At 45.5% G+C, this 25,294-nt stretch overlaps 1 protein-coding gene across 1 annotated transcript in view; it reads left to right on the top strand.

Moving 5' to 3' along the window:
- LOC144148685 (cytochrome P450 2C28-like) overlaps window positions 1–25,294 on the top strand; it is a 71,680-nt gene that overhangs the window by 24,963 nt on the left and 21,423 nt on the right. Inside the window, exons 4-6 of the mRNA XM_077680201.1 lie at window positions 9,239–9,543; window positions 11,037–11,152; window positions 16,735–16,993. Of these exons, the coding sequence (XP_077536327.1) occupies window positions 9,239–9,543; window positions 11,037–11,152; window positions 16,735–16,993 (680 nt within the window). The remainder of the gene's footprint in view (window positions 1–9,238; window positions 9,544–11,036; window positions 11,153–16,734; window positions 16,994–25,294) is intronic.

Here is a 25,294-nt window from a genome sequence, read left to right as displayed (position 1 = left end):
CCAGATTTCCGTGTCTTCGGCAGCTCGTTGTAATTCTGCAAGAAAAAACTTGAGGGGAAAGCCATATACCTCATACATTGATGACGTTGCTGCTGTGTGCTCCGAGTGAACAAGGACATGTCGGAGGTAGATCACGTCCGTCACATCTTGACAGGGATCGGGCAGTTCGCGTTCACCGCCCTCGCCCTCCTAAACCTGACAACCGTTTTGTGGTGTGATGGCCACCTGTGAAAGATTGAACGACCTTCAGCCCTTTTTTCTTCAGCCGGTGATGCCCGCTCAGAATATTGGTGATGAAAACCTTCGCTCGCCTATAAAAACGGCATTTGATGAACAGGTTAACTACCACGGCGCTTCATGCGCACTGACCTGTTCCCAACTCACCAACACGTCCGGCATACGGTAAATTATAAAAAAAGAACGGGCGTCGATGACCGACCCGGGAACATCAGATCAAGCTGCTCCTTTGTCCGCCCCGTCGTACTTTGAAGCTGCTGAACGACCACCACCCGAGCCGCTGTACCGTTAACCTCTCGGTCCCAAACCGGGTATGTAGCCGCATACTATCGTTCTCTCGGGCCGCTCCTTTATACACAACATGGAAATCACCGCGTCCAGAGGGTCCGGCCAATCAACCGGTGTGTTTTTTTCGCGGAATGTGTGACCAAGTACTCTGGATTTGTCGTAGGCGCAAGCAGGGTGAACGTAGCAGTTATACCACTGGCTAACCTGGGTACCCTGAACGTTCCCGAAATCTCGAACACATGGGCGTTTTGGCGTTTCGCCTGTATCAGAAAACAGGCTGCCGCGGCCGCGAATCGCACCCGCGCCACTGCACGATGCCTCACCATGGTACTGCCATTGCACGAGTTTCACAACTAGTTTAACCACTTGACGACATCGGACCCCGTTAGAGCTATCGCCAGCGATCCTTTCAGTCTCCAACGCGTCGTCACCCCCAACTTCGGACAGATTCCGCTATTTTCTCCCGCAATTCTCTCGACCGACGCCGTTCGCCGGCCGCGTTTCGCCGTACACCCTCGCATCTCCGCCCTGTGCTGCACGGTACTAACTAAACCTTCGAAAACTAGGCCATGGAGCTTTTTTTGGGGGGAGGGGACTGCATCGATTGGTACTATAACAATTCTTTCAAAGCATCCACCACACCTGTTGCAGTATTGGTTGAGGGCATATCTGTTAAAACATTGGTGGACAATGGCGCCAGTATTGCGGTTATTAACGAATACCGTTGCACTCGAGTGCGCAAAGTTAAACCTCCGGACGACACGCTCCTTCTTTGCATGGCACCGAAAAGACCTCTATCCGGCCAATGGCACACTGTGAAATTCATGTTTCAATCGATGGACATGTAACCGCATTAAAAGTGTGTTGATGTCTCGGTGCCATTACATGCTTATTCTATGCTGGGATTTTGTCTCTTCTATGTCTGCTGCTGCATGCTGCCGCACGCCCGCAATCAGTCTAATGGACACTCGAAATTTGGTGCTTCCTGGATGTGAGGACCTTCCCCCAGTGGGTACCGAAGTAGCATTACCGAACACTACCGAACAGCAGGACCAGTTGTTGACGGAGACATGCTAGTTGTCCCTTCTCGCCGTCTTCTTTCCTGAGGGATCACCGTTCGTGGCTGCGTTGTCCGATTTTCTCAAGAACGTGCCCCAATCCCCGTACAGAACATCAGAGCTACATGTGTCCTTCGTCGGCAACGGTCTACTATTGCTCCTGGTTCGGTCACCGACATCACAATCCTCCCCACCAGCCCAGCTTCAGCCTCCACTTCACCTTCCCGAAAACAACCGCGCCTCGGTCTTCTTTCCAACTCACCATTACACCTGATCTTACATCTGCGCTGAGACTGGTGGTACTAGAAGTTTTAAACAAGAACCATGCTTCATTTGATACACATTACCAAATTTTCACTCAAACGACCGCTGCCACGCACCGTACTTGAACTGATGGTGATACCATTGTTCGCCGCCCGCCTGACACTGTCTTTTCTTCAGAAAGGAAAATCATCCAGGAAAATGCCGACATGTCAAAAGAACGTTAATCGGCCGTCTTCTCGTTCATGGTCTTTCCCAGTGGTATTTGTTGGGAAATAAAGGATGGCTCTATTCGCTTTTGCGTTGAATATTAGTCGCCTAACAAAATCACCCGTGTGGATGTATATCCGATGCCAGTTATCAATGACGCGCTCGACTGACTACAAGGAGCCAAAAATCCCTCCAGCCTAGACCCCTGTTCTGGGAATTGGCAGGTGTGAATGTGTGAGGCCTACCAAGCAAAGACAGCATTTGCGACTCCCTACGGCCTGTATTAATTCAGTGTTCTGCCGTGGGGGCTCTGCAACACTCCCGGAACTTTTGAGTGGATGATGGGCACTTTGCTCCCAGGACTCAAATAGAAAATTTGTTTCTATTACCTAGACGACCTTGTTGTCTTCTCGTTTACGCTTCATGAACACCTCGAGTGTCCTTATGAAGTCCTCAATTGTATGTGAAACGCTGGACTCAAGTTCAACTCGAAAAATGCCATTTCACGAGCAAAACAAGCAGTTGTAGGTCACATTGTTAACAAACATGGCATTCGGCCTGACCACGACACCATATCGGCTGTAGTCAACTTTCTACGGCCACTTCACGTGAAAAGTTTACGCAGGTTCCTTTCTCTCGAGTCGTACTTTAGGAGTTTTGTCCGAAATTTCGCTACAATTCCGCTTCCTCTCAACCAGCTCAACCAGCTCAACCGCTGAGAGACAGCATACCTTCTAAGCGCGGAAACTCCCCCTCCCGTCCTGCTTAGTTCTCGCCCTTTGTGACGAGACAAAGCCATCATTGTCCACACCGACGCAGGTGGGCATGGCTTTGGAGCCGTTCCACTTCAGAGAAATTCAGAGGGGAAAGAGGGCTGTTCCTTATGCAAGCGGTTCAATGACACCATCTGAGAGACATTACACGATCACTGAACAGGATTGCCTTGCTGTTCTTTGGGGAGTGCAGAAGTTTCCTCTATGCCAGCACGGCCGTCACTTAATGGTTGTAGCTGACCACCGTGCACTCTCCTGGTTTTTCTCTTTCAAATAGATGACCGGACGACTTAGACGTTGGATTTTGAGCTTCGAACCATTTTACTTTACAATAAAAAGTCAGGAAAGACTCCTATATACATATGCAGTGTGGCGATGCATGTTGACGTCTTCTTCGTTTCTAGCTGTTCCGAACCTCTCAACGACCACGCTTTCCGTGGCACCAGTCACCTTTTCTGACACCCTCCAAGTGCCAGATTTGCCATCGCTGCAACGGGCTGACACTTATTGTAGCCCTACCATTGACCATCTCACCGTACCTGTCTCGCCTCCAAACAGCCGCGCTCACCGTCAGCTACAAAATTTCCAGCTCTTGCAAGACGCACATTTCTGGCATACTTACCTGCCCACTGGCATCAAGCGGTTCCCGGTCATTCTACGTTCACTCTGCCGGTCTGTCCTTTATGCGCATCACGGTGCTGCAATCACTGGGCACCTTGGCTGGGAAAAGACATATGGCCGAATCCAGAGCCGCTACCCCTGGCCTGGCCTCCCGACGAGTGTTGCTGAATACGTTAGCTCCGGCTCGTCTTTCCAGCATCGCAAGCCCTCGACAACTCCACCTACCGGATTTCTGCAATCCGTTCCCTCTCCGCCTGCGTCCTTCGACAGCGATGCGATGGATTTTTAGGGTCCCTTGCCTTACAAACAAGAGGGCTAACGTTGGATTGTCACAGCCGCCGACCACTTGAATCGGTACGCAGGTACTGCGTAAATATTCTCCTGCACACCAATAGAAGTGATAGCCTTCTACCTGCATCACGTCATTTTCGATATGGGGTGTAACGCACCCTTTCTTACTGACCTTAAAGGGAGCTTCCTATCCAACGTCCTGGAAGAACGCCTGCAGGCTTCAGACGCTGTGCACAAAAAACGTCTTATGACCCTCACACGAAAGCTTCACCCGAAAGGTGTCATCGAACCCTCTCAACATAACCTCCATGTACATTGTACCTTGGAACCTTGGTAGATTGGCACCTAAGCCTGCCGTTTGTCACTTTCGAGTATAATACTGCAGTACAGCGCAGAACCGGATACTCATCGTTCTTCCTTATTTTTGGCTGCTCTCCATCCTGGACATTGGATTTACCTTTTTTCTCGGCCCTGTTTCGTATGGTGCTCTACCCCATGAACAGTACAGTTAAAGCCACAGACACTGCGAACAGATTGCACGTTCCCACACTGAAGATCACAAACAAGGCCGCAAAACCCGTTACGACTGCACCCATCGCCTCCTTCGTTTCAGTACAGTAGACCAAGTGCTCCTTTGGACTGTTATTCGTACTTTTGGTCTCTGGAAAACATTTCTTCATCGTTGTTTTTGGTCCATATGTAAATTCGAAGAAACTAGCCGGTAAGTTGAGGCGTCACTCTCGTGAATCCTCCCACTGTCCGCAGTCGGCGTGGCGTCGAAATGGTCGACGTGTCGGCACTAAAGCGCTTCAAGCGTAGTAACCCAGACTGATTTGCATCCACTAGGCCGCTTCTGCGTACAGCGAGAAATACGTGTAAGGGCTGTTTACTGTTTGCAAGTGGAGACGAGCGAATAGGCTATGAACAGGTTACTAGCGCTTCGTCTTCATCTGTACCTCTTACTCCTGCGTTTCCTCACCTTCACTACCGCAGATAACCATCACAATGGTGTATGGGCCATTCTAGCGTTATCGGACCGCTCTCTCAGGAGTGCCATTGGAGTGGTCCCTCTCTTGGGTCCCACATATCCGTAGCCTCAGTTGAAACCTGCACTTATTTATGCCCATTCTCCGGATATTGACACGCAAAACATGGGCTGCTCCCTGCCTACACTCTTGCGACTTTATAATGCACTTTTTCTCGGCCTTCTGCGGTGCGCCTCCCAGCCATGATCGGTTTGTTTAAGACAAATTCAGGGGTGCTAGAGAGTACCCAGGCTCAAGTTCTACGCATCTGCTTGGCCCTACTAAGGTGCACATCTGTGAATGGATCTTTAAGCGAAGCAAGGTTTACGCCAGCCGAGACATTCCAAGCTAAACAGTTCCTTCGCACCAGCCTCCATCGCGTAACCCAGTGCGGTCACCTTCACGAGGGAAAAGGTGACTTCCTATCATGTGCGGACTTACCGACCAATCTTAAACGCCTAAGCTAGGCTGTCTTTCTGCCATCCAAGTTTTCATCGTGGGATGTTTGCGTCATTATACCAGGTATACGCAAAAAGTATCTCTGCCTGAGCCAGCTTTGCTGTACTTCCAGCTGAAGCACATCAGTTCAGGTTATCTTCTCCGCGTTTAGGTTCATGCAGATGCCTCCGTGAAGTCTGAGTTGACAGCTATTAGAATGAGGATGCCGTCGGTGGGAGAAAAAGTAAAAGAGAAATTCAGCCACAAGACGTCATTTGCCATCACTGATTTAACTGCTAATAGGGCGGCACTTCTTCACATCAGCAACAGCCCCGCTCGACAGAGGGTTACCTTCATCGACTCCCGGCATCCCTTACAAGCAGTGATGATGCCATCACACTTCTGCAGCCAACTTGTGCGTGAACTAAACGTATTACACACTTGGACTACGAGACGGGCACCGCATCACGCTTCAGGGGCTGCCAGTTCATTCCGGTATCCTGGAGAACGTCGTCTCTGACACAGCTGCGAAAGAGGTGCACAATGTGCCGGTGTCTGTTGGAACCCTGTATGACAAAGAAGACGGACATACGGCACTTTCTGCACTGGGATCGAAGCTGCAGCTGCCGGCTTGACAAGACCTTCTTAGGATAGCCTTCCTTCTGCATGCGATTGACCCTCAGTGCAATTTCCAGTTTCCACGAGGTCTACCACACCAAAGTCAGGGTGTCCTTCATCGACTGCACGTGAACGTTGCCTTCACTCGTAGTTTTATTTTTAAGATAGGCTGCGGGGACTCGCCATTTTGCTCGGTGGGCTCAGGGAAAGAAGACATACGGCGTGTCTTGTGCGATTTCTTGTAGCATGCAATTCAACGAGAAACAATGAAAATAGCTCTTGTGCGACTGCTACGCGCAAATACTTCCTTGGTCTGCGGTAAAATCACGCTGACGCGCCGCAAGGGACAAAGTCTGATACAACTTTCTCGTCTGATTCGGGATTAGTCGTCATTCTGTAACCTCGAAATCCTCAGATGTTTTCTCCTAACGTCTAAATTATCCCTAGGTTCTGAATTGATTTCTTCTTCTCCCTCTTGCTCATTATTACTACGTGCTTTTCTCCCTTTCTTTTCTTTTTTCGACATACTATGTTCACTCGCATTTCAAGTAGCAAGCCCCGCCATTGTAGAGGCTAACCTCTTTAGTATACATTATAACTTTCTCTATTTCTCTCTCTCTCTTTGTCTCTCTTTCAATGTTGATAGAAACGCAGTGTACATTCAGTTGCTGCTACAATTGTAGGTGTTCTTGTTTTCTTGCGCGTTACAAGGACAAATAAAAAAGTCTGACCATTACGATACTCCCTAACACGAAATTTACACGCAGCGCGAACTGCAGTCCTCTCGGTCAAGGCGCATAGCTGCTGTCTCTCAGGAAGTTATCGCGTGATCAGCGAACGCACGACGGCTGGCGCTACTCTGACGTTATGTCGCAGCGCGTAGGCGCAAAAGATCATGGTTTGTAAATCGTGCTTGAACTTCCCGCGCCAATGTCGCCTGTTTCGGATGAGAAGGTCATCCAGGACGACAGCGAAGGTCGCGAAGGACCGACGAACATGCAGTTTTCGGATGGCACAGGACGCCGAGGGCGGTTTTCACACACTTGGTCGGCACGATCTCTTCAACTGCCCTTCCCTCATATATTTCGAGGAGCGTCTCGCGCCGCCTCGGCGAACGATTGCCCCCCAAACTATTTCTTGTCAGTTTCCTCCAGCATTTTCTTTCGTTCATCGGCGTTCCCACCGTTTGCTCGGATACAATGGTGAGGAGGCAAACACAGCCGCGAAATCAGAGCAGTGGCGGCCAAAGTGGTGCGCACTTTAATGTTCAGAGTTTCCTGGCGCATACTGGCGATCCGCGTGGCCAGAACGCTATGACCATCATCTGGCATTCACATGACCTTATGTGGTCATTTTATATCTTTAATTCTAGCCTTGTATGGGCCTCCTTGACCCCTTATTCACGATATTCCATTTAATACAGAAAGGCGGGAAATTCTTTACAGCATTCATAAATTGTTTGAGCTCTTTCTGGGGAAAAACCGATACGGCAATGCACGCCACTAAATTTTCGCGTGCAGGTACCCTGGTGTACCTGTTTCGCTTTAACACAACGCCTTTGTAACCAACGAATATATCATTAGCTCCACTGAAACTGTTGCAGTGTTGTTTTGTTTAAAAGCAACAAACATCACGAGCCATTCATATTCTGAAGTTATGCTACAGCAAATCTGAGGTGACACCAAATTTTAAAGAAAGGTACGAATTCTTCCCTAAGCTACGGCTGCGACTCTACGTGTGTGGATGTTTGTAGATTGCCAGGCATCAGGGTTGGGGTGGTGGTGGGTTCACATGTGTTGGTTTGTGGTAGAGGCTCGCGGGACGGCACCTATAAACAGGCCATGATTAAAAATGCGAAATCGGTTTATAATAGTTCTGTTTTATCCCCACAACAAAGACACCAACTTTGTCGCGAAATTCACAAAATAGTGGGGACATAAGGGAATCAAGTGAAGCGGCTGCGATCCCCAAAATCTTTCCGGTTAAGTCGTTATGGCACCACAAAATCTTTTTTTGCGATTGGCAGCCTCCCATAACAGCTATGGCAAAAACATAACTGGAACTTTACATGTATTTGATCGTATCAATACAGTGTCAATTTGCGCTCGAGTCTTGTAACTGTGTTTCTACTTCTGCCCTCTCATGCATATCTTCTGCGGAATTCATCAAACTGGAGAGTGAAATTTGAAAGTGTTTCTATATTATGTGCGGTTTATTTGATATAGAACGTTACCTGCGACATTAATGCAGCTTACTCGGTGAACAATGGCTGCTTCTTTCACATGGAACCGTATTTCTTTTTCTCTCCATTGCCTCTTTTAGCAGAAATATCACGCATCCGGAACTTTTTAACGATGTCTGCGTCCATGGAATCAAGTTAGCCTTAGGCATATGCGTCCTCCCTATTACTACGAGGCAGAAGCATTCAAATTCAGAATAGATGACGGAATTTTTCCGGTTTTCAGACGTGTGCTTGGAGGACAGAGTTATAGTTTCTGCAACGGCGGACACCTGCCTCTGCAACAGCTACTTGTTAGTAAGATCATCGCAAAACAAATAATGAAACAAACTGCATAGCACCCCTTAAACAAACAAAGAAACCAACATCAGCGCCTTGCGCTATGGAACGCATCGACCTTTGAAGAAAAGCGAATTATTTTGGCTTTGCTGCAAGGCATCTTTTAGAAGGCTGTACAGAAATGATAGGGACCCGTAGCCATGAACATATTCGCTGTAAAAAAGCACAGCGCATTTGAACAGGTGTGTGAAATGGTGAGCAGATCACGCTGTTCCTCAATTGGCATGAGAAAGCATCCATTTTGCACTGCTTTTACTTATGAACGAACGCTTGTAAGCCTGTAGCGGCACCCCTACAGGGTAATTTTGATCAATAGTTTTGTAGATTTTTCTTCGCCTTTAAAGTGTTCTTATTTGTCGGTATTTCGGTTTTAATAAACACTTCTAACAGTAAACAACTATTTCACCTTGCTTAAATCCATCGCCATTTTTTGACGGGAATGAGCGATGACGAAATATTTTAAAAGGAACTGGACAGACTTGAGGCAGAGCTTCAAAGGGGGCTATAGAGTAGGCCTGTCTGAAATTTATGGCCGTCAAAAGGATTCCGTTACATCGTCCCAAAACTAGCGAAGAGTGCCAGCTCGATCACCCGGGTTTCGTTTCCACTTCACAGTGCCAGGTGTTGAGTTCAAATAACAAAATCCACGTTGAACTCTTTTTTCACCCCAGAAGCTGAGGCTACAGCTCGAATACAGTAGTAAGAAAACTACGCCATGAATACACAAACAAATGTTGTACCGCAAAACGACTTATCTTTCACGTTCAAAATTATTCAATAATGTACTCGCGAGATGCCTTCGTGGATGACTTTGCTTGATGGTTAATATTCTCAAAACAGGAGGAAATCTGCTACCTTGAAGAGAAAATTGGAAAAACGAACGGGGCAGCCATCAACATCCCAGAGTACATCCAGCCGTGCGCCTCTAACAACATCACTTCCTTCTTCTACGGACGTCGTTTGCCACCGGACCACCCGAGCCGCCAAGAACTCCTAAGGCTCATTACCAAGTTGTTTCTCACCGTGCAAGGTGGACCCCTGTACCAGTTTATGCCTCGGCTTGTGCGTCGTATTTTGGAGCGCGTGCCATTTACCAGACTTGCTCGGATCAGCGCTTGCATGACCGCCTTAGAGAAATTCACAGAGTAAGAACCTTTTCTTGTCACGAACTCTTGTGACCCCGTAAACATTGAGCTCTCAAAAAAACGCGTTTCAAAAGTCCCGAAGTGACGCTTTCTTTTTCGTAGAGGACGGGGGTGTTTATTGGAAAAGCAATAATATGCAGTTAAATACAACGGCTTCACAAAAATGATAGTACTTCTAGTAGAGCAACGAAGGCTCACATTTCTTTGAAGCCGGTCTATTACCACCAAAGTGGTCAGCGCACTAAGGCAACCAATATAAAATATACACTAAGTGGTATCGTTGCAGTAGCCTTGAGGTATTTTTGCTGAATAAGTCATTCGAAATCATATATATTAGGACTTTCTTCAGGTACCCTAATTCTTATGTAATAAATGCCCCGATCCAATCTTCCTTACATTCGAATCTGAAATACAGTTAGACCGGGAAGCGTATGGAAAGCATTTGTATGTGCTTGTTTCCTTCGAAAAAAAAAACACTATCACATTGCACAGGTAGGCGTAACTAAATGTCCAAACATCAACCTTCCTTATTACAGCTGTATGCCCAAATTTTTTGTCTTTAATGGGAGGTGGGCACAAATATTGGGCCCGTATTAAGGAATTAAAATTATTGAGTGCAGATATTTTTTTTGTATTGTGCACAGGGAAATCGTATACATTTATTAACAACAATTGGTTAACTTAGTTTGGGAAAACTGAAGAGATTTGAACATGCCAGCACGCGAGTTTAGTCCAGTTTAATGCGGCGAAAGTATTCGAGAGCCTAAACGCTTGCGTACCGGCCAAGCGGAAAGGGTCTAGCTTCAGGAAACCGCGCATCTTGATCCCCGTGATAGTTATTGCGGAAACACAACTATACAAGTAGAAGTAGACGCGCAGCCGACACCGGATTATTGTTATCGCGGTCGTCCTGAAGCAACGGATCTCAAAATTTCTTTACACCAGTTTTTTCACGAAGACTAGTCATTTTGCATTTATAGGTTTTAAGATATACATTTTTGGGTTCGTAGGTTTGAAATTTCTGTCCCCCCAGTTTGAAAATGGCATTTAATTTTTGAATGACATCTATGTTCGTTGTACTGCGCCTATGGCAAGGGCACCTTGAATATTGGTCAGGGCTTCGCTCTGAAAATAACTACTTGTTTAGCACATTGGACCATCTGGCTTTGTACACTGGGCTTGAACTGAATTGGGTTCATTAGAGGAATAAATTTCGCTATCTTAATTTCACCTAATCAATTTAGAGACAAATGGCAGCCACTCCGAACGCTATTTTAAGCTCCTAGCAATACTCACTTCATCAGAAACAATTCCTTACCAGATAACTATTTTCAGGAGTAGGCTTTCTCCTAGTGATTGTATAATGGTTCTTTGATTAAAATCAACCACGCGGGCTTCTACAGTAGAAACAAACATCTTTCCCGGAGACAACTTAAATTGCTTTGAATACATTATCGCGGTATATAACCAACGTCAACATACCTTTTTTGCAGGAAGCAGATATTAGATTACAAAGCCGACAAAACTAACGACAAGAGCAGCGATTTTATACACCAGTATCTCAGCAAGGTCGAAGAAGAAAAAGATAAACCCCATCCACTGTTTACTGGTAAGCATTTCAGGCTGAAGCTCATATTCCGAGTATATATGCCTTTAGTTCCCTTTTGTTTTCTTTATCGCTTTCGGTTTTGGTTTGCGTTATCCCTGTAATCATGCACGATCACCTCGCATAGCATTTGCAGCTTGAAGCGTGGTGAACTTGGTGGACATATGCACACTTTAAATGCCTGCAGCTAAATCATCGAAAACATCGAAAATTTTGATATTTTAAATCGAAGCTTTTTTGGAGTCACTAGCGGTGTAGTAACCAAAACCCACTGCATGAAACACAACATTACAGATTGGGAGGCCTCGTGATGATGATGATGACGACCACAAGAAATGCTTCCCGTAATGAAATCGAACCTGGGTTCCTCGCGTTTCGCCATTCCGACATGGTTGAATCAGTGCGTTGAGATGGCATACATAATTCGGGTTTCTACAATTATACACCCAGGTTGCATTGCGATAGTTGTGCCAATAAATTATAAGGCAAACAGAGGGGCGGGAAAAAGCAATAAAACACACGACCTTGACACAACACGTGTCCGTATTCATTCAAACAACACAACACACTACAGTTTTAGAGGATTCTTGCTTTAAACAAAGTTCATGTGCTCTCCGGCTAACGACGTCAATCGGTGGGTGGCGGCTGACTCAGTGTTATCCTGAGGGACTCGAATTCTGTCGTCTGAGTTTGTTCTTTTACTGGCACGCTGTTTGAACTTTGATCGGTGACGCTTTGAATTTGATTGCGACGGATTTCACTTTGGAACCTCGATGCCATGAGGGGAGCTGTACGCACAGATTCAGACCGCAGACGGCGAACTGCGTAGCGTTCGGGGACCTCAGGGAATTCAACTCTCAATGTAGCGCTCGCGCCAGTTATATTTTTGATACAACGAAGTGTTTAATGGCTAGTAGTAGTCTTGCAATGTCATTTTTCGGTGTTAAGAGAAACACAACTACTTCCAATGGTTTGCGTGTCAATAAATTGCGGGGATCATTTGTTCCTGTAACCAAAACGTGAAGCTAGTTGTCTGCCTGGGAGAAGACACACGGGGTTCTCTGTTGCTTGTGAGGACGAGGCTTTCCATAGCACAAGGTGCTCGTGGTGGGCGCTGTTTGCTTGTATGTTTCTGCTTGTTTGTGTGCTTGCGTACTAGGCGGCAACTGCAGAAAAAGGCGCATGCCGGGGGCGGAAGTTTTATTCCGCCGGCGAGTTCGGGAGAAAGGGGCCGCCCAGTTGGCGTGGCCAGCACACCTAAAGGAAGCATCAGTAGTATGGTGTGGTTGGCCCCAAGATCGTTCCACAACTTCACCACCCATAGCAAGGAAAACATCGATTTTCTTCTCTACTTACAATGTTTTCTTTAAAATTCTGTTTCACCGTCATCTCTGCCTCATAGTTGGCCACCTTTAAAAAGAAGCAAATGAAAAATACCGCAATGGAAGCTTGCTACAAATAATATAGCAGCAAGAATAGTTCACTTCCGCTATGTGATGTTTTTCTTTGCGGCATGTGTGATACGGAACTGGTTGGGTGGTTGGCTATGCTAAAGAAGTGGTCAGCTTAATCTCAACAGACTCAATGTACTCAATTCTTAGATATCATATGGGAACGAAGCCCCGAACTAATGTCCAACTACAGACACGCATTCGCAGGCCCATATGGGGTCAAACATATTTGAGATGAAGGAATTTAGAAGTCTTGCGCAGTTCAAAAAAAAAAAAGAAGGAAGCTCACTCCAAAAAGTACGACGTGACGGTAGTGATGCTGTGCGCAACCTTCGCGACCATCACGAAAGTTAATGTCGACGATTGCAGAAGATTTACTTTTTTGCTGCCCGAGTAACCTTTACATGATAATTATTGCCATGGTGCGCGCTTGTTTTAATTTGAAAGCGATAAGCATTGAAAGTGAACTTGGACAGGCGTACGCCATAACGTCCCTCTCTCGGTCTTAGCAAGTATTGCCAATATTACGGGAGCCACTAAAGTCATTCACGTTCGGAGCAATTGTTGCTTTCAATTTTTAATTCTTTTTTTAATCTTCATTTTCCTTGTTTACCACTAGTTTACCTCATTGACGTAAAAACACCCCACTTCTAACTTAAATAAAAGTAAGCAAATGCTGCCGCGACTATGTCAAACGCCAGAGTTCTCGTTATTTGGCCAACGTTGCGCAATCTTCGTTAGTGGGTATACTTGGATTGACATACATGCGTCTAGGACGCGCCTGAGGCACGCTCATGCGTGCGTTCTGCATTTCCTTGGTTTTTACTGCCGGGCGGTAGCCTCAATCATGGTCAATCTCCTTAAGTGTGAGTGCTTGGGTTGGGAAACGTGCGGAGGTGAAGCTGGGCGGTCGTCGCGAGACATGCACACAAGAGCGCCCAGCATCTTCTTTGTTATGTTAGCTGACAGGCCGCCGCCGTAAGGTTCGCACTCACGTGCGGGTCGCTGAGCATTTTGTTCGTATGTTTAACTGCGGTTACAAAAAAATCGCAGTATCTAGAGTGCCGTCCGACGGCACTCTAGGTGATCGCTGCAGGCATGGCTAGAGTGCCGTCCGAAGACATTGGGATATTTAAAATATTCGAATGTCGTCATGCAATCAACCTGAAACCATTCATCATTGTTTTGTTTTGTGCCGGGATGCGGTGTTTTTCTGGGATGGGTTGCAACGAACTCTTAAAAAGGACATGGACATTACCCCTTATACAATTCGGTTCTTGCCTTTTAGAGATGTTACTGGAGTGCCCTATGATATGTTTGTTGTGATCGGATTGTATAGCTTGTGGAAGTGCTGCATGACGGACAGGCACGCGGAACCCCCTCGCCCAACGAAGTCCATTTTTCGGGAGCAAACTGCGTTGGTGCGGAGCATTTATGCGGCGCAAAGTTACCCACCAGAATGGCTGCATCTGTTGGACGCGTGCGTCTGCTTGCCAGAGTTTTACCGGACGGCTTATTTTAGCTGCAGTGATGTGCATCTTCTTGGATGACTCCTAACTTTCGTAGGCTGTATTAAGGGAAGTTTTTCATGCAGTAAAAAAAAATGTCGTTGTAGTGTAGAGGATCCGTCTAAGCTTCTTAATCCCAAGGTCGGTGGTTCGAGACCGGGTCTTGCCTCGGTTTTTATTTTTTTCATCTCAAATTAGAGCTATAATTTTTAGGCCTTAGAATAGTTTTGGTGTTTTAAATTATTTCTTTGTGTGGGTTCGGTTTTGTTATGTTATGTTTAGGTTAGGTTGCCTAGGTTTACGTTATCAAGAGCGATGTAGTGCCAGATGGGGCAATTTTGTCACAAAACGTCAGTGGATGTCGAAATAGTGGAGTGCTTATAATACCATAGGACGGCACTCTAGACACAGGCCCAAAAATTACCATTTGTTTACCGGCTTTGCTGCATACAATTATAAAATCGCATCCACTTTATTGCCACATAGCTAGCAATTTAAAAGGCTGTATATGTGTGCCTGAGTTTTTTCGGCTACCTGGGAACCACTAGAGCAAGATGTGCCAATTTTTTTCTTGCTGTTGTTTTCTGGCAACGCTATACGGCGGAACTAAAAGCTTAACCAGCCCATGGGTTAAAAGTAACCAGCAGGAATAATTTATTCACAGAGTCTTCCAAATTGAGAGGAGGTTTCGAGGCTCTCGAATGTTCTACTCTTCTTGCATTGATGAAAAATTCCGCCTTTTATTCAAAATTCCAACAAGATAGAATGATTGCAACTAAAGAATGCCTTTCCGACTCGGTTTTAGAGTATCTTGTAAAAAAAGTTGCGCAGCTCGCACTACTGGTGCAAGGCAGGGGATATAATAGATAAAAAACGGATAACCGACTATTAAATATCTATGCATGGACGCCGACGTGTTCGTACACTGCTATATGCCGTACAGTCCTCAACAGAGCACCTTTCTTTTGATAAAACGTGTACAGAATTATTCTTCTTTAGATTAGGGTTGCAAAAGTGGTTACCATATACCTGTAAGGGATATGCGTAACAGTTATTACATATGTTGGAATAAATTTCTGAAATTGTTGCCGGGCAAAATGGCTGGCAGATGGCACGCAAAATAAATGATGGCTCAGGGAAACAAAGGCCCGAGTATTGCCGGAATGGTACCGGATTTGCATGCGAAGCTCTTGTAAAAAAGTAGCAAAGTTAGTTTATTAGACCTTACTATTAATTTTCCTTTGGTAATATTTGAACCAGGGCGCTCAGACTGCTAGAAGACCATGGAAGGGCTTCAACAAAGAGCTCTATGATGCTAACTGCACGAGAAGAATGAATAAAAAAGGGTTGCGGACTTAGACTTGGAAACCTGTGTTAGAAACATATACTGATTACAACAGCACGAATGTGATCATGGCGTTTGTCGAAACACCAATATGGTGAATTACCATGCAAGTTCAAGGTAACGGTACATAACAAGGGCGACTGGCTAAGCCTTGAGTTTATTGTAACAAAAAGCGGAACAAAACATCGCTAAAAGAGTAGGAATATGGTGATGATTATGATGAAGCTGCAGACGAGAGCATATATACGCATTCTTGGACACCTGTCATTCAAGGCACAATGGCAATAACGTGGATAGCTTACACGCGCTGCTATGGCGCGGAACTTCTTTTAGCAATTTATTTGATGGACGGCATGCTGCGATGGTGAGAACCATCAAGAACTACAGCACCTGAGAAGCCTGACACCATGCGGCACGCCATAACAGCATGCCTTTACCCTACCTAACAGTAATGCTCGTACATTCAGATTATCGTAAGGTGTGCTTGCGTGCCCGAGATGTCTTTGATTTTAAAGACAAATTTACTCTTTGAACAGGAAAGCCATTTTCCATAATATTTTAGGTATCAGGCATTCGTGACGTGGCGTTTGCGTGGCGCCTTGGTGAGCAACCTTTGACTCCCCAGGTCACCTGTAGTCCATTCCCTTAGTTTTGCAAAGGCAAGGACACTGAAGGAATGCACTGAACTTTTACCTGAAGAGGGACGTCATTTGCTCTGTGCTAACCCTGCTACGAAAAGAAGGTTCCTCTTAAGCTTTCACTGCGTGCTGCTAATATCATTACTGGTTTCATACCGGACATCGGCACTGAATCCGTGCAATATCAATGACTGATGGGTACAAAGAATTGTCATGGCTACTTCGTTAAAAAGTTGTCATTTTTAAAGCCGTTGTTATTGCATTTGAGAAGAAATTACCTAAAATTCAACCATTGTTCCTATTGCATGTTGAGGCAGATCTTAAAAAGGTCTACCCAAATTCAGACAGCAATGAAATCTTGGCCCTGAAATATTTGTGGTCATCAAAATGTGATCAAATGGTAAATACTTTATGCAGTTCCCTTAGCTCTTTGTGTATCTGTAAAGTTGTGCCTGTGTATTCTTTGGGCAAAGTTTTAACATTCATTGGAATGTTCTTTTCACCAATAAGGTGATTATTTAGATGGAAATGTGTGACGTTTGTTCTGATATCGTGATATGTGTCGTAATTAAAAAGGACAACCTGTTCAAATAATGGGCCTGTATACGGTATTCATTGTATTTATCTATGGCCTGCCATCTAGACCGCTACCTGGTGGGTAACGTGAATGTGTTCATCATGGGTGGCACTGCTAGCACGACAAACACAACCTGGTGGCTGTTGCTGCTGTTTGCAAAACACCCCGACACTATCCAAGCCAAAATTCAGCGAGAGATTGATGACGTTGTTGGGCCCGAACGAAAACCAACATGGGAAGATCGAAAGAAAATGCCATATACACACGCATGTACCTTGGAGGTGGAACGGTGGAAAACGTCTGCGCCACTTGGAGTACCAAGAGTGTGAGTGAAATCGTTTTTTTTTTACTTTAAGGTGGTGCACTACCTTCGCGTCTCCGGTAAAACAAACGTACAGGAATATAAGCTTCGAAAAAGTTCCCACCGGATGAGTTTGGGCAGAAAATAATTTTTATAGTTTCAGGTCTTCTTGATTGATTGTAGATATTATTTGACCTGGTAAGGTTTTCGGTAAAATATTATGATTCAACGCATGATATCTCAGCAGATGGCGTTGTCAGCCGCAGTATAAAGCTTCAATATTTTAATTTTTATAAACAGCTGCTTCAGTAAAGGAATTCAAGTTTGATGCACAAGTGTGTTTGAATGGAGTATTCTACATGCAAGCTAAGTTCGGCTATAATTTTAGAAGCATACCAAATGATTTCAATGCGAAAGCAATAATATTACTTGTCGGCGGAAAGTTTCCAATTTTAGGTGAAGAGTTGTCACTTAAGATTGCCGATAACTCAAACACAAAAGAGAGTGTAACCGGGTGTATAGCAAAATGGGGCAATTAGGGGTATATTTGTTGGATGGGGGTGGCTAGATTGACAAACAAGTACGGCACCCGCACATCGTTATAGCTGGGGTTACCGGCGGAATAGAAGTAATCCTAGCAATTTTTTCTGTCCATAGACCCCGAAACGTGTGTTGCGGAGGTGTACGAAAGCGTAGAGTAGAGTTTTTCCCATGCCAATAACACAAATAGCCCTACACGAGTCACAAAATACGCACCCGTTAAAAGTGCCTCCAACAGAGCGGTAGCATAGCAAGACCAAAACACAAAAAAGAGAAAGGGTACATGAAGGCATTCAGAAGGAGGCAATTTTGCTTTCGTCCATAACACGTGAGAGAGAGGGAGAGGGCGAAAGATAAAGCTTTAATGAATACTGAAGAGGGAACACCACAAATGGATTGGCTTGCTACTTCAGATGGGGTGAAGAGAGTGACGGGGATGAAGAAAAACAAAGGGAAAAAGTAGGGAATTACAGCGAATAATGTGTGGAAGAAAATTAAATCAATAGGGAACGTGAAAACGTTTTGCAGCATAGGGTGAGAAAGTGAGGATCTGAACTTTATAGAATAACGACCAGTCCCGAGTCAAATACAAAATAATACAAGAGCATTTGTCTGTAGCGCCGCATCAGCGTAATTCTGTCACGGTCAAACAAAGTGATTGTGTTCTAGAGTTTAGTGCGACTGAAGCAATATTCGGTGCACGACTCCTAGTCTAAAAGTATAGAATGCGTTTAACTCCCACACAAGGTTGTTCCACCGTATGATGGGTTGGGCAGTGCTCGTCGCGGAGGGCACGAGTCGAGAATGGTTACCCATTTCCGAGCGGGTATATTTGCGATATAAATAGTGCCCATCTAGTGGCAATCCACTCAGTGACGGAGAACAACGTCTTCTGGCTGAGATTCTCTCTTACAGCTAGTTCCACTGACGGAAGGTAAAATCCAATAGATGACAAATCAGACTTCATGGAGCCCTCTGTATACACCTGAACGGGGCCAAGATAACGTGAGCTGATGTGATACGGCGTGAAATATCGCAGAGCTGGCGGACGTACAGTAGGGAGATACACTGAAATGCTCATTAGTATTGATACAGTATGATTCCTTAAGTAGCAATTAGGGGAGTAGAAGGGGAATGCGTGATATAACGTTCTTTGTTTTTCAACTGCAATGCAAGCTGGTACCCTCTCATTTCTATTGATGCATGTTAACACAACGTTATTCTCGAAGCGTAACAAACCCATCAGGTCTGGTGGCCTTCGTCGTAGTTTCCTCACATTGTATGCGGGGAAGCTCTGCAAAGAATTTGTACACAGTCCTGTATCAGCATACGTAAATAATGAAGTGTTTTCGCCTACCATGTTTGTTTGCCACCCGCACTAAACTATTCAAGCGTACTACAGCTCAGAAGAGAAATCAAAGTCGCCATAACCAAATATCTCTAAAGGTGCATCCTCGCAATAGGTAACAATGGCCCATTTAACATTTATCCCAACCTGCAATCATAGCGAAATTTGACCAGAAGTGCGAACACATGGGTGTTACGATGTTTGAACATTACATACGAATCAAATTACGGCATTGGTATATGCTCAGCATGCTCCACATCTCATAAACCAAGCAAAAGGCACTCCCCATGAAGCAGTCATATGCAGCGTTGGCCGATGGCGAAATGTGGCACCACATTTCTGAATTCTGGTGACATATTGTCGCTTCTAATGTTGATCTCCCGAAATTGCTACACCAGATGATACCTGGTGAAAACTGGTGAAAGTTTTCTGACTTGTCACCGACATTTTTCAAATTTACGCCGCTTTGTTATGTTTTTGTTTGCATCCGATAGGTGCCGCTACATTCTCGCTCACATCCGCAATCGATCGCACTAGGAAGTGACCATCGAGGGGGGGGGATACCTGTAGGCATACGCTGCACACACACATGAGTCAAAGGAATGCGAGCGAGAAAACTACCGAGAGATGGCACTCCCAATGAAGCAGTCATATTACTAATTTTATCCCACAATGCTGCGAAGGTCTTAACACCAAAACCCAACTGCAACAAACACCCCAACAATTTTGTGCCGACATAAAACTTTATGAATGCCTACTGGCTGTATAGTAAAACAGCAACATGACTGTCAACGTGCTGTAGTCTATAGCAGTCTCTATCACAAAACAAAAGCCTTCCTATGGATCCCTCAAATGTCTGCGTTGCTAGCGCTTCACATTACGTGTACCAGGACAATAGCCCTCAGCATACGCGCATCAACATTGGCCTTCCCTAACCGATATGTTTTCAGAGGCCTCCCCTGCAATTTAAGGTAGCAGAATTACAAAGAAGGGAGCACGACTTACAATGCTACAACTCTGAGTAATACTCTACCCAATTCATCCACCAATCGAGTCTTCAAACGGTGATGTGACATTAAGGAACACATGGTTCGGCTTTTGAAAGCCTTGCTGTTTAACGTCTACAGGTATGCAACCGCACAACTGGAACCTATAGATACTGAATAGACCGCCCTTAACTCATGATCCGTCAATCCTAAAAGCAGCTTCAGTTTCAATATCCACCACACAGAGAGGTAACATGGTTTCCTGACTATTCCACATAATGTAGGAAGAGCTGTCAGATGCTCCCACCTAAGCAGAACTGTGAGAAAGACAGGTGCTACACGCCTTTGGTTATCGTCCAATTGTGATGAAAGATCACAAAAAACGAATCTGGCTCCCCTTCCGAAAGATCATTTCCGTAGCACCTTCTCAGAGGAAAACAGACAGTGCACAAAAGGGACACAGAAAACGCTAAAGAACAAGTACACTTTTATTGAAGCAACATAAAATATATGGCTAGAGTGCCTACAAAATAGCAACGTTTAACATTATCAAGCCTGCTGCACACGCTCTAGGTCTTACATAGCACGCTCAACAAGGTATGTAACTTTTGCACCCAGAAATTTACAGAGATGGTGCGCTAATACACGAGTCAGCCAGTTTCTGTTTGTGGTAAGGCTCTACCACCTTCCTAAAACCTTGATTACAATCTAGAATCTAGATTGTGCCTTCAATAACGGCTGGAGCGCAGGCGTATTTCACGCAAAGCATCAATAGATGACTGCAATCTGCCTGTTTGAGCAACCTGCAATGCACTCTTAAGCGAAAATTATACACCGACTAGTTCAGTTGATATAAGTGTGAGCACACATGTGAGTATTCTGAAGGAAAGGAAGCCACAAACTTGTTTGCATGTATCACACCGCAGCTGTTTCTGTCGCCGTGTGTTAGAGACACTGCTTTTGATTTTGGTACAAACGGGGTTCAGATGGTATTTTTCCGAAAAACAAGCGGGTACCTATTTTCCAAACGTGCGATAGAGTGTGCGAATATGACATAAGAACAACCATTTCTTTTTTTTTTGCTTCCACTTTGTCACATGTCGGAGACGAAGCTTTTTCCAAAAATTGCAAAATTTTTTGACAGAATGAAGCTATGACTCAGTCACTCTTGCCAGCAAACTCAATCAAACTTAACGTTTTCATTTTCAATCAAACTTACAATAGCATAATCATATACATCAGACGCTCCCACCTGCCAATTGTACACTAGGCGTAATAAAACATAACCTAAAGCAGGCACCATCACACGTTAAAAAACTAGAATACCTCACTCTTATCCGCCCTAAAATAGAAAATGTATCTGCCATTTGGGATCCATGTCAAGAATACATAAAATGCGATATTGAATCCTTACAAAACAGCGCTTTTCGTTTCATTTTAAATGCAGAGCATTTCAGTAACTCACGATGTCACCCGCGTTGACGTCCGTAGTCCGCATCGCTCCCCCTACACTATATAAAAAAATAATAGTTACCGGCGCCAGGTTTCGATCCTACGACTCTGCGGGCGAAACGCAAGTACCTCACTCTTATCCGCCCTAAAATAGAAAATGTATCTGCCATTTGGGATTCATGTCAAGAATACATAAAACGCGATATTGAATCTTTACAAAACAGCGCTTTTCGTTTCATTTTAAATGCAGAGCATCTCAGTAACTTACGATGTCACCCGCGTTGACGTCCGTAGTACGCATCGCTACCCCTACACTATATAACAAAATAACACTTACCGGCGCCAGGTTTCGATCCCACGACTCTGCGGCCGGAACGCAAGGTACATGGTGCTCTACCCACTGCGCCACAAAGCCGACACAGAATTGAAGCTTACGAACGCGCCTTATATCCTTGACTCATTCAACCGTCGGCCACAGGTGCGCCCTCTCCCCCGCGTCCTCCTCGCCTTCTCTCCGCTCGCAACACCCTCTCTCGCCGCGTTCGGTTCGGGCGCACAACAGGTGGGGACGTGCGCAACACGCTCTCTCTCCGCGTTGGGTTCGCGCTGAGCAACAGTCCGTTCTCGCGCAAGAACAGGTGGGGGCGCTCGCATCGCGCTCTCTCGCCGCGGTCGGTTCGCGCTTAAACCATATGTGTCGTTCGCGCGTGCTCAGGTCGTTAACTTCTGTGGCGTGATCGTGACGTCAACATCACGCGTTCGTGTGGTGGCGCGATGTCGGCGCTATAACACTCTCTCGCGAGGGGCATTGGATTGGATTCGATTGAATTGGCTTGGATTGGCTTGGCTTGGCTTGGATTGGTTTGATTTGGATTGGATTGGATTCAAGTGGATTGTTTTGGATTGTGTTGCATCATAGCCGCGCCACGTTGCGTAATAGCCGCTCCACGTTGCGTCATAGCCGCGGCAGGCGGTTCACGGCACGTTTCACGTTTCACCATCGACTTCATCGTCAATGTCTACGCTCGAACACAACAATTACAACAACAACCAATACGTAATCCATACGACTTGCAGGCGCGCCCCTCGCGGAAATGCTCTGCATTTGATCGTGCCCCTCGCGAGGGGGATGTTTCGGTACCGTACCCTTAGTGAGTTCTAATGCATCAAAACGCGATTGAAGAGCTGACATAACTGATTTTTCTTATTATTTTCTGATTATTCCCCATACGCAAGCGCCACTGCCCTAAAGAACCCGGCCGAGTTGGTATCATTATCGCTTCGCCGCCAACATGCTCGCGTAACACGTTTTCATAAATTGTATCACCATGAGCGCCTTCACGACGACTTCATTCAATCACCCTCTGTTACATTTCCACGGCGCGATCATTTTTGAAAAGCTGACCGATTCACTTGCCATTCATTTGCGTTCTCACAGTCATTCATTGCACGCACAATAGTAGAATGAAATAACCAACCACACCACATCGTCACTGAAGCTAACATGACAAAATTTCAACACTTGCTAAGGAATGAAGCGACATAATCATCTTTTTGCTTGCGTTCATATGCTCTCCGTTTTCTTTTTTGTAGCAATGTGATTTTGTAGTTATGTGTTTGTGAAGTTCTTATTGTTTGTGTTTTTCTATATTAATAATTTGTGATTTTGTTAGCACCCAATCATGATTTGTTTGTTTGTTGTATGCGAATGCCCCTCGCCCCCCCCCCCCCCGATTTAATACCCTCCTACGGAGGTTCTTTAGGGGTACCTGAGTAAATAAATAAAATAAATGTGTGGGTTCGCATAATTATATTCCAACAGTAGGTTCAACTTGGCGAGAATACAATTTCACGATGGCCGACCAGAGACAGTGGACAACGATTCCTTACTTAACAATATAGGGTGGGGAAAATCAAGAGTTCTGCAAAGGCTCCCTAAATCGCGGTCAAAAGAGCCAACAACTTATTAGCCCCAAACGTATCGACAAATTCAAACCTGAATTGTACTCTCCTTTAGTAACTCAAACATAATTGTCTGGACGAGAGGCAGCAGTTGAAAAGCTGTAAAAACACGACCATTTTTTGTAGGACTGTAGTCTGTAGGATACCGGCGGATCTCGCACTTAGGTGGAGAACAACGTAACGGAAAGGATTCCTCGCCGCATACCCGGGCTAACAGGAATTGGTGTGAGACATTTCTTTTCGTTATTGCGCTGGTCATAGTCCCTGTTTTTCCCGAACAGGAGTCCGGGGGGAGGGTGTCGAGAAATAGGATATGTAAGGACAAACGTTCCATGTTTATTTCTTCCTAGAGAAGACGCCACCAACTCGAAGCCTAGAAAAGGCGGTACGGGCATGAACCAGGGCTTCCTTAAACGCCCACCCCCCCTCGTTAACACCTAGTCAGGTCCCCCCAACTGGCGCCTTCCAAGGACAACAGCGTAATCGTCAGTAACTTCACAGGGCATTCCACCATCCCCGAGTAGCTTTAGAAATCGTGTTGTTGCCAGACACGAAGGCAAGCTGCTTTCGTTATCTTGGAAAACATAACCCCTGGTGTTCCAGGCCGCCAAGCGTAAGCAGCAGCCCCATGGACACCGATGAAAAGGGCTACAAACATTTCTCTAAAAAGCGGGTATATGTCGATATCTTTTTATGTTATCAGTGTCAAAGCATCCAAATCACGTTTCAATTCACCGTCAACAAGTACAAGAAAATGGCACGCAGCAAGGGGAGAAACGATAAAACCTATATAGATTACATGCTGCCCCGCATTACCAGGGGCACACGAACCTGCAATTGTCGTTTGAAAAGAAAACCCCTAAAACTCCATAAGGCTGTACAAATATTTTACAACTCTTTATAAATTTAGCCTCTTCATTTTGAACCGTACTCCCCTTCTAACAACACTTCCTGATGAAAGAGACTGCCCGACTACACCGCGGAAGTCCGAAGAACCACGATTGAACGGGTAGAGGTGGCTCGGGCAACTATCCCGGGAACTATGCACTGGAGTCTCCTTGTGAAAATAAAGTTACGTTACTTTCATTGACAGATGTCATAAACTGTTCATAGGAAAGGGGGTAGAAGAGCCTCCCAATATCGCTTGTGAACGGGGAACATCGACTAAGATTACTTTCCTCCAATAATTTACCCATGTGCACAGAAATCACTATAACAAAGGTATTTTCACCCTTCAAATTCTACAGGTGCCTTTGCAAATACTCTGATACATTGTTCTTCCAAGTTGTGCGTTCACTGACACGTCCACATAAAGATGACTTCAACGGACCGCTGCCGAAAGAGGACACACCTCTGCGAACTCCTTTCCCTAAAGTGAAGAGGACTCTAGGGGCCCGGATGGTGGTGGTAGATGATCCGCTGTCACGCTATCTCGCCACCGCAGTCAATCGGCGTAACAGACCCAAGCAGATTCGCGCGTCATCACGCACACTGAGGCTTCGTAAAGATGGCCGCCTGTCCATGGAATCATCATACCGGCCAGAAGTTTGGAGGAAACTTGATCAAAAGGTTTATATAGGCAGAACCTATTCCAACTCCTGGATGCGCTTGATCTAGTCGTACATGTCCCCATTCTTTACCGCAAAGAAAACTGCAGTTACATTTCAGGCTAAATCTATGTATTTAATCGTCAGTCCTCGCTTCCATTTGGTTAGAAATGCTGATTGGGTAGGTTTTTACGATACTAAGAGAAGACGTGTGCCCGCCAAACAATAAACGACGCGTTTGAATTAGCGCAGAAAGGCCAGACACAGCGCGTGCGAAATGAAAACAAGCACATACAGAACAGAACTCCCGCTCCTGCTCTTCCAGACCGAACAATGAACGAAAGATAAAGAGAAGGATGTGAGCTGTCTCATGCGAAAGCGCACAAGCGCAGCGAATGCGGGAAAATTGACTTGCGTTGAACAAATCTCTGTTTATTTCAAGGCGAAAAGAGGGAGACCGGGAAGGGATCAGCGTGAGCGGCGGTAGCAA

This window comes from Haemaphysalis longicornis, unplaced genomic scaffold (assembly GCF_048455015.1).
Source record: "Haemaphysalis longicornis isolate Haplotype H1 unplaced genomic scaffold, Haemaphysalis longicornis Haplotype H1 scaffold_8, whole genome shotgun sequence".
Classification (NCBI taxonomy): domain Eukaryota; kingdom Metazoa; phylum Arthropoda; class Arachnida; order Ixodida; family Ixodidae; genus Haemaphysalis; species Haemaphysalis longicornis.
This window is presented reverse-complemented; position numbering and strand designations above follow the sequence as displayed.